At 37.6% G+C, this 9,820-nt stretch overlaps 2 protein-coding genes across 2 annotated transcripts; one reads left to right on the forward strand and one right to left on the reverse strand.

Annotated features, from left to right (window-relative positions):
- The first annotated feature begins 1,446 nt into the window (after positions 1-1,446).
- Positions 1,447-2,194, forward strand: LOC140762782 (uncharacterized). Its single transcript, XM_073100728.1, has one exon. It carries the CDS (start codon positions 1,629-1,631, stop codon positions 2,016-2,018), a length of 390 nt encoding a protein of 129 aa, XP_072956829.1. The 5' UTR covers positions 1,447-1,628; the 3' UTR covers positions 2,019-2,194.
- Positions 2,195-5,199: 3,005 nt separating this feature from the next.
- On the reverse strand, positions 5,200-7,694 carry LOC140763577 (large ribosomal subunit protein uL2). The gene is made up of 2 exons (XM_073101829.1): positions 7,180-7,694; positions 5,200-5,740 (listed from the first exon to the last, which is right to left on the reverse strand). The coding sequence occupies exons 1-2, from the start codon at positions 7,617-7,619 to the stop codon at positions 5,395-5,397; spliced, it is 786 nt and encodes a 261-aa protein (XP_072957930.1). The 5' UTR covers positions 7,620-7,694; the 3' UTR covers positions 5,200-5,394.
- Between the last annotated feature and the right edge of the window lie 2,126 nt (positions 7,695-9,820).

The raw sequence follows: 9,820 nt of genomic DNA on the forward strand, positions 1-9,820 counted from the left end.
GGCCCCCATCTATTAGCAGTCATGATTATGGAGTACATCATAGGTTATCCAGGATTATAAACTGATTACTTTCACTTAGAATAAGTCCTTTTTTTTCTTATTCGTATCTGAATAATCTGACATCGATAAGCCAAAACCGTCACCGGGAATATCTTATTCCTATAGAAAAGATCTTGCTTCAAGAAATCAATATAGTTCGGAGCTATTTTGATTGAAAAATCAAACTTAGAGAGACTGGAAAGAAGAAAGGGAGGAAGATAGATTTTTACTTTTCAGGCTTTATATTTGAGTAATTATTATTTTTTATTTTTTTATAAGTTTTCTAAATTTTTAAAAATTTCTTAATATTTTTAAATAATATTTAAAATTTTATGTAATTAAAATATACAGCCGATATGTATCGTTTTTCCGGACGGTCGATCACGATCCTGATATCAATTTTTGAAACCCTAATTCTGACGGAAAAATCTTATACTTATTTCTCCAATATTGAGAACATCTATCTCCAAAGAAACCATATACTGACTGATAATGAGATTGTTAGAAGTCGCCAAATAATTTACATGTTTATTATTAGGTTATAGGTTATATATAATTCTTATGGCTCTAACTTTCGAATAATTGGTCATGCACCACTTTCATAGTTTGTAATTAGGTTACAGAAGTAAGTTTTATATTGGAGTTCTAACTAGGTAATTGACATTTCCTTGTGTTTCTCCATAGTGGTAACTATATTACCCTTTTAAATTATTCTACATATTTCCAAAAATTAATGTGATTATTTGATTTCGAATTATCCGTAAATTAAGCATGATAATGAAACTAGTACTAGCCATAAAACTCTTGAATGCTGCTTTCTTTCCATCCCTATCCAAGCTCTTAAAGCATGACCTCTCCAAGTGCTCCAAGAAAGTCAATAGCACAACAATGTGTGCTCCAACTCTCACTACAGGCCACCCAATAATTTTGTTCATCACCACCATTAGATTTTTTCTAAAATTTTATCAAAAACATATTTTATTTAGCTTTTATTATCATTTACATCCTACCAAATAAATATTTATCATTTAACCTCTATATTTTTTTTTCTTTTAATGTGACAATTTCTCCGTTTAGTCATTTTGCTTCTGTAATTATCTCAACTCATTTATATGATAATTGCTGGTTAAAAAAATAAACGGCGGATGTTTTTGAGTTATTTTAGGCAAAATAAAAAATCTTGAATTATAAATATGGTGTATAATAATAAAAATAAAATGTAGGATATTTTTAATAATTTTCCCTAGATTTTATGGAAAGTCTAATCTCCTTAGGCAACCAATTGTCTTATACCTGCCAGATTTTACTCCGTGTGGGTCCTCCTCTTTGAGTCTCAACCAATCGAGAAGAAGAAAGTGTCCACTGCTCTAAACCTCACTTTCAGCAACTAAGCAGGAAGAAAGACAGAAACCTACCACTCTTCATTCTTCAATGCTCTCTCTTTCTTCCACTCAATAATTTTCTATTGAGTATTGATTCAACCCTGTGACGCAAATTAAAGACAAATCAAAAGGAGAACAATATAGCTCTAGCTAGCCAAGCATATAAACATCTACTGTCTGTAATTGTTGTTGTAGTAGTACTCTCCAATGGCTTATGACAGGAGACAGTCCTCTGTGTTTGATACCTTCTCACTCTCTCCTGTACCATACCCTGTGCTGCTGATACTGCTCATGGTGCTGCTGCTCCTCAGCTTGTCATGGTTCTTCACGTTTGAGGACTTCATGGAGACCGCAGAGGAGCAGATGAACTGGGCTCTCCTCGTCATCCCGGTCCTCCTCGTCATCGTCATCGGATGGACTTCGTCGATCGAGAGCTTCGATGGTTTATTCGGATTCTACCAGAATGATCGGCAGAGGAGGCCTAACTACGAGGGGCGGCAGGAGGGGAGCTCACCGTGGGGCGTGGTCGCGGTGATTGTGTTGTTGCTGATCTTGGTTTCTTTCCAGCCTACCTTCCAAGATATGTGGAAGCCATGATCCTTTCGATCGAGAAGTTGGTAATTAGTAAATATTTCTACATGACATGATCAGTTGTTGTTTCCTTTTTTCTCTCTCTCTCTCTCTCCTTTTTTTGTTGTTGTTGTTGTAATTCGGCATGTTATATATGTAACGAAGTCTTTATATATGAAAGAATTTTGAGTTCTGTTGAGCAATCGATCTGCAAAAAGAATTAATGGGTATTGGACACTTTGTAGGGTCTAAAGATTGTAGAGGAAAAAGGAGAGAAGAAAGAAAGGATTAAATTCTTCTCCTAATAGCTTAAAAGTAGAAGGTGAGATCAAGAAGTTGATAAAAGGCGAGAGGCAGAAAGACGCACCATTTCGGTCCTCCAATTGTGTTCTTCAATTGCTGATTGGATTGTGATAAATCCTGGTCAAAGGTTATTTGTGTCGACATTTGTTGAAGTTAAAAACTCTTCGTCAGGTAGCTTTTTCTTTGGGCGGTGATGGGTGAAGGAAAAAAAGAAAAGAAAAACCCAGGGGTTCTTTCCACCAACTCCTCTCCTCAACCCCTAGCAGAGGGTTTCTCTCCTCTCTTTTGTTCTCTCTTCTTCTTCCTTGCTCTTGGCTGCAGCTTTCCTCTCTCTTCTCTTCTGTGGGGATTTCGTGCCCCGTCCCTACTCCTTGATTACTTCGGTAAAGGGGCGGGTCAGCAGTTCGATGCGGAGGGTTTGAGGGGTTTTGGCGGATTTAGGGACATTTTGGTGCCTTTCCCCGTCGGCAGCACTTCTGCCGGTTCAACTTTGTCCCCTTTTTATTAATCCTTACTAGTTTATTTTTCCCTTGTAATTAAAAGATTCCTTGAAACTTAGGTGTGAATATCAAAAAAGAAATTCCAGAGTGCTTTCACACATGTATGTGGTCTCAGTGGCATTTTTACACAAAATTAAAAAGAATCCAGGATAGTCTAAGTTTCTTCATAAAAACTTAGTAGAACTTAATCTACTATGATTTGCAATTCAATTTACCACCCTATTAGCTTCTCTGTAGACAGACGTGTGTAATATCTATATTTCTGAATAAGTTGATGAAATTTATTACAGACCATGTTCTTCACAGACTAATGTGCATCTCCATTTATGATCGTAAGTTGTACAGCTTAAGAGTCAATCTCAATGATCAGATTCTGAATTGCTAAAAAAAAATCTACATATTTGCCGCTCTTTTATTATTAATTTTTTCAGTTATATTTTTGCCAGGTACCTATCCCCACTAATGATTATCGATGTTCACGCAGTGGCCTTCGTCTTAAATGCCTAATAGTATTTGCAGGGCTGTTTGTCCGAATTTGCGACAGTCGCCATGGAAACGCTACATGTCAGGCTCCTTGCACTTGTGGTGCCATCTGGGCTGTTGTCTTTTACTGCATCCTCTTTGTGTCTTCTAGGTTCTACCACGATCTGGCACTCTCTCGTTCTTTCTATACATACAAAGGAGATGGCACTTTTGAGCTTTTAGTTTTGTGGGTAGGTGGATGGATAGCTATCCCAAAATTTAATTTAGGATTTACCCAACCATAGCAAGAAAAGAAATAAAACATACACTCAATTTAAAATAAGTAAACAGTACTCTATTTAATCGATAGTATTTTTAAGCTGAGCTTGATTGGATCTAGCTTGTAAAAATAACAATGACTAAGATAGGTTTAATCTTGTATTTGAACCAAAGTTCGACTAAATCAAGCATAAGTGTACAACACATAGTTCAAACCTTATTGTGCGTTATGGATGCGAGCATGTAACTAGTCACATTTGAGCATTGATGTGAATTATTATCTAATCTTCCCAATATTCTCGACTAGGATGAACTGGCAAAGGAAAGCCTAGCTTTTGGTCGAAGGACTGGAAGATATATCTTGAATAAGAACATAGAGAGAAGGCCTAGCCATTGGTCCAAGAACTCAAAAATATATATGTATAGATGGAGAGAAGAAGAGGGGTAGATTTTAAAGAAAGTTTCTAAAAGCTCGTAACCAATAAGCACATCATAAAAGAGATTTCAATGAGTAGAAACCATTCTCGATAGAATTAGGAAGACTTCCAATGATATTATTAATAATTATATATTTTTTAAATTATTTATGAGCTGAAAAGTTAGATATAGACTGGACAAATGGCTAACCCTCATTAGATACAGAGTCACTTAAACTTCACCGAGCTTTTAGCTAGACTTACTTCAAGCCGTTGTGATGCCAAGCTGTTCCTCCGAGTTAACCGTATTATCAAACCACCAAATCATCAAATAATTAACTATCAACTCTACTAGAGTTGGTTGGCATTGTGTTTTTTTTAAACAATTAGATCGATAGAGAGGTTATAGTCATACCAACTATCTAAGATGAAATTCAAGCGCTCTTGTTTGGTATTCTTGTAGTAGGAAAGCATTTCAAAAAAATACCTCTCCAAAAGGAAGAACAATTTGGTCAATTGGATTCCTTCAAAGGAATGAGACGCTAATTTAATACTTATTTCATCTCAAAAAATTTCACACTATATTAGACATTAAAAATCTTCAAACTATTTTATTCTTCTAGCTGTATCCGTGCAGTTCATAATTTTGATATCCAAGTAATGTCCGACGTTTTTCGAATCAGAGACATTACTAAATATTTATTTGGAATGTTGTAGTTAAGCACTTCATTATCAATAGCAGTCTGACAAGAGCCCATGCTAATCTCACCTTAAATCAGTACATCTATTTAACCTTTCAGGTTCTACCAATCCAAAGCTACAGCACTCTACATCATTCGAGGCTTCGTAAACTTCACCATTTTCTAGTAAATTACTACACCAACATCTCTATGAAAGTTCTCTCCTATGAGAAAAATAACAATCCAAGACATCTCAAAACCCTGTTAGATTTCTAATGAGACCTTCATAATCTCACCCTTCATCCATCTTAATTGAAGATTAACAATACAAGCAACAGAATAACACCCCCGAACAAACAAACATAGTTAAGTTACCACGTGATAATATATGTTAAAACAAAGAAGAATCAAATAGTGGCGAATTCACGAATAGAGCAAGAAAACTAAAATTTGAAGACAAAAGCAGATAGAAATCTCTTTCAAAAACTATAATACCAAATGTATCAGATAGTCAGGCAACTCAACCTAGGTATCAGGGCAACCACTATAGAAGTAGACATTACTAATATATTGTAATAAAGCAGTTTAATATCAAATGAAAGTTTTTGCAAGAATCCAAACAAGAGCAACAAGAGAAACAAAATCTCCATAATCTCCTTAAGATTACAAATAAAATCTCTTCCAAGGTTGAAGAAGTCTTTAACCTACCAAGGAGCTCCTCAACAATACCAAAATAAAACGAAAGAAACATCTAGAGAGTAGTCTAAGTGGCCTTCTCTGCTTTGGCAGCAGTGGCGGCAGCCTGTCCCCTGAGACGACCGGTCCTCCTCGCAGCAATGAGACCAACCTTCTGGCCAGGAGGTGCATCGCGACGAACAGTGGAAGCATGCCCAATGTGTTGATGGTTTCCTCCTCCATGGGGATGTTCCACAGGGTTCATAGCAACACCCCGAACCTTTGGCCAACAGTTTCTCTTCACACGGTACTTGTGGTAAGCATTGCCAGCCTTCAGAAGAGGTTTCTCAGTTCTACCACCACCAGCAACCTGGCCAACCATTGCACGGCAGCCACTTGGAACAATCTTCTTAGCACCAGATGGAAGCTTAATCCTGGAAACAGATCAGCAAGAAGTACAGTAAGCTCAAGATGAGATTGTCCACATATCCAAGAAATATAGATTTTAAACTCCTACAAGTAAAAGACGTGGTAGAAACCTTATGCTCAGTGAAGAGCGTACATCTCTATCAAAAAGAAGTTGTTGACCCCGACATACTTTGCAAAAGAGTCCTTATATTAAAACTGCTACATAATACTATTGAGCAAACTGAATGAAATTTGCTGGATATCTCATATATAACTCACAAAACAACCCTCTAAATGCAAGATTGGAACAAAGCAAATCTTGCCAACTACTCTTGAATTAGTGATCCAACAAAATTTATATTAAGATCAATATTAAGATCATGCATCTAAGAGATAAAATAGGAGTTAACCAATTAGATGATCAGAGAGATCATGTGGCAAAATTTAAAGCACATAAGTATCAAAATAGTGACGCACCTAAAAAGCTGCCTGATGAGATAAAATTTATGACCGAGCCAAATATATGAGAACAAAATTTACAAGCTCTCTTGTTATCTATAAGAGAAAATAAAAAAGGAAACAAGGATGTTACGGTAAGAAATAAAGGAAAAAAAGAATTGTTTGATTGATTTACATATCCTAGTTTTTTTTCAGGTGGAAATCGTCAACCTTTTGAGGGGTTCTTGTCCTTGTTATGGTGAATCTTCACCTTCTTGTCTTCTTTTTATCACTCATTGCTCTTATTTGTGTAAACAATCAGCCTGTCTGACTTAACTGCCTATCTAAGAATCCTTGGTTTATAGGAGGGAATGTACTATGTAAAAACAGAGAGCCTCCATATGGTTTTATTCCTCTATTTTGGAGATTTGATAATTAGAAAGTAAATTTTATATCATTTTTCGATTTTGTTTACTTTTGTCTCCTATAAGGAGGAATAGTCCCGCCAATCTAGTTCTTATATCAGAGCTTGGCCATAAAATTTGATAATTTTGAAAGTAAAATTTCATAATTTAGAAATTCCAATTTAGTCAGCACCGAAATATAAAACACTTCAATCTTAGCAATAGTACTAAACTCAGTATTATTATTATCCGAAATCAAAATTGTACTTTTAGACCAACCATTGTGTTTAGCACACATTACTAATTCATCAATACTAGAGTTTGCAAATGCCCCTTTGACGGGATACTGCAAAGCTTATGATTGAGTTGCCACTTCTTATTCCATTCATTTAAACCGACCCCTCTCACTAAATCATTTATGGAAGGAAAGATAATTAACGATAACTACGTACAACCTGAGACAAAATCCATAGGCATTCACTACCCACATAACAAATCATAGCAACCATCAAACCAATACCTAGATCCACTCAAAACCCAATAAAATAAGAAGCAAGAAATCAAATAATCCATAAATGAAGCAACTTTAAATCAGACAAAATTAGATAGTTCAGATCTACGACCTGCTGGTGCCATTATCCGGGTTGTGGCTAATAACGATAGCGTAATCCCCAGACGCCCTCGCAAACACGCCGCGATCACCCACGTGGTGTTCGACGTTGCAGACGACGGCTCCCTCCGGGATCGATCTCAAGGGAAGAACATTGCCCACCATGAGGTTGGCCTTACGGCCGCAGTACAAAAATTGCCCGGTGTAAATCCCCTCGGCGGCGACGAAGAGCTCTTTCTGGTGCTTGTAGCGGAAGGGATGGCGGAAGGTGACACGTGCGAGTGGTGCCCCACGACCAGGGTCGTGAATGATTTCGGTGACGACACCCTTGATGTAGCCGTTGCGCTCGCCGAAGTCGAGGCTGCGGAAGCGGGCGGGCCCCTTGCGGTGGTGGGTGTGGGAGCGAAACACGGAGCCAGCTCCCTTACGCTGGGCTCGGATCACCCGTCCCATGGCGGCGGTTGGGGCGAGGGGAGAGGGGACGGAGAGGAGGAACACGAAGGAGGCGGAGGTGAAGATGAGGGCTAGGGTTTGCTGGTTATGGGTGGGTTTTTATAGTGAGGATGAGTGAGTAGGGGTGGCAAACGGGTCTGGTTAAGCGGGTTCGGGTCGGGTCAGATTCGGGTCGGGTCAACATTACCTTGACACGAACACGACCCGATTAATAAACGGGTTGCATTTAGTAAACACGAACACGACCCGATTGATAAACGGGTAATAAGACACGACCCGCCTAACCCGTTTAATAAACGGGTCAAGTTAACACGACCCGTCTAACCCGTATACTTAAACAGGTCGTGTTAACTCGACACGTTAACACGACCCGTTTAACCCGTTTAATACAAATTATATATATAATTTAATATTTACTGATTTATTATATATAAATGATGTATTACACAAATACAATCCTAATAATTCATACAATATTAAAATTAAACGGGTTAAACGGGTCACCCGACCCACCCGACCCGCCTAACCCGTTTAATAAACGGGTCAAGTTAACACGACCCGTCTAACCCGTATACTTAAACAGGTCGTGTTAACTCGACACGTTAACACGACCCGTTTAACCCGTTTAATACAAATTATATATATAATTTAATATTTACTGATTTATTATATATAAATGATGTATTACACAAATACAATCCTAATAATTCATACAATATTAAAATTAAACGGGTTAAACGGGTCACCCGACCCACCCGACCCGCCCGACCCGTTTACTTAAACGGGTTAAACGGGTCAAGCAAGTCAGAGGCATAAACCCGAATACGACCCAATTAATGATCGGGTTAGGCGAGTTGACCCGTTTATGACTCGAACCCGATTAATCTAAACCCAAACCCGATTAACAGTCGGGTTATCGTGTCGGGTTCAAGTTTTGCCACCTCTATAAGTGAGGGAACTAGGGTATATGCTAATGGTTGTTTAATCTGAACCGTCTGATCTGATCGATGAATCGGTTGACTAAAACGAAGTTACACTGGTTCATGGTCGAGTAAACTTGGATTCGTGTGATTTCTATGTCGTTTAGGGAAATCAGACGAAGGAGAAATTTATATATAACACCCTATCTTTTAATAATATTATAGTCTACATCTTATATCAAGTCCTTTAATTTAGAATATATGTGCAAAAAATACCATGTTGTTAAATTTATTAGTTAAACTTCATCAAATCAAGTGTATTCTAAAAATTATGAAAATACACTCAAGGAAGTTATACTAAGGGTGTTTTAGTTATTTTAGAAATAATAACATTTTAGTTACTTTAATAATAATATATTTCTATCTAATGGAATATTTTCAAGGTATTAGTTTAAATCCAATATATTGTGATTTTTACATATATTTATTAAATCATAGTGATCGATTTGCAATAATGAAAGCGTAGGGTGTAAACCATAATTTTGTTAAAAAGTATGGTATTATATACAACTCTAATATATTTTTGTATATATTATGTTTTTCTCTAAAAAGTAGATTAAGAGATTTTATATATTAACTCGACGATTACAAAAACCAATAGAGGTTTATGACTATCTTTCAAAACGTTCCAACCATGTTTACTAAGAAATAGAGGTTTTGAAGCTTTTGTTAAAATAAATAGTTAAAGGTAGGGAAAGACTTTAGCTCTAAGCTCATTTGAGATCTCAATTATCGCATTATATGTTCGGTCTCGAGCGAATTAAGGACTTTTGTGGCAAGCGCCACCATTTCATCATGTTCTGGCCCAACATTAGGATTAAGGGGTGAGGAGGGAGAATAGAGAGATGTGGGGGAGGAGAGTAAATGAGCAAACCCCTCCATCTCGATTAGGGGAAGTAACTAACTAAGGAGATATTATATTAATTACAGAGGGCAAGTAAGAGTAAGAGGGTATGGAAATTGGGAGAGGAGGTAAGAGTAGTTGACTCAAAATGTGAATTGTTGGACGAAGGTACATAGGGAGTCCTCGAGCCCGACATCCATCAAGTTAGGCTATCAGCTTAGGGTGCATGTCTGGGCTCGGATCACATGTCCCATGGCGGCGGTTGGGGCGAGGGGACGGAGAGGAGGAACACGAAGGAGGCGGAGGTGAAGATGAGGGCTAGGGTTCGGTCGACTAAAACGAAGTTACACTGGTTCGTGGTCGAGTCAACTTGGATT

Source organism: Typha angustifolia, chromosome 7 (genome assembly GCF_048772165.1).
Source record: "Typha angustifolia cultivar Huaian chromosome 7, ASM4877216v1, whole genome shotgun sequence".
Taxonomy (NCBI): Eukaryota; Viridiplantae; Streptophyta; class Magnoliopsida; order Poales; family Typhaceae; genus Typha; species Typha angustifolia.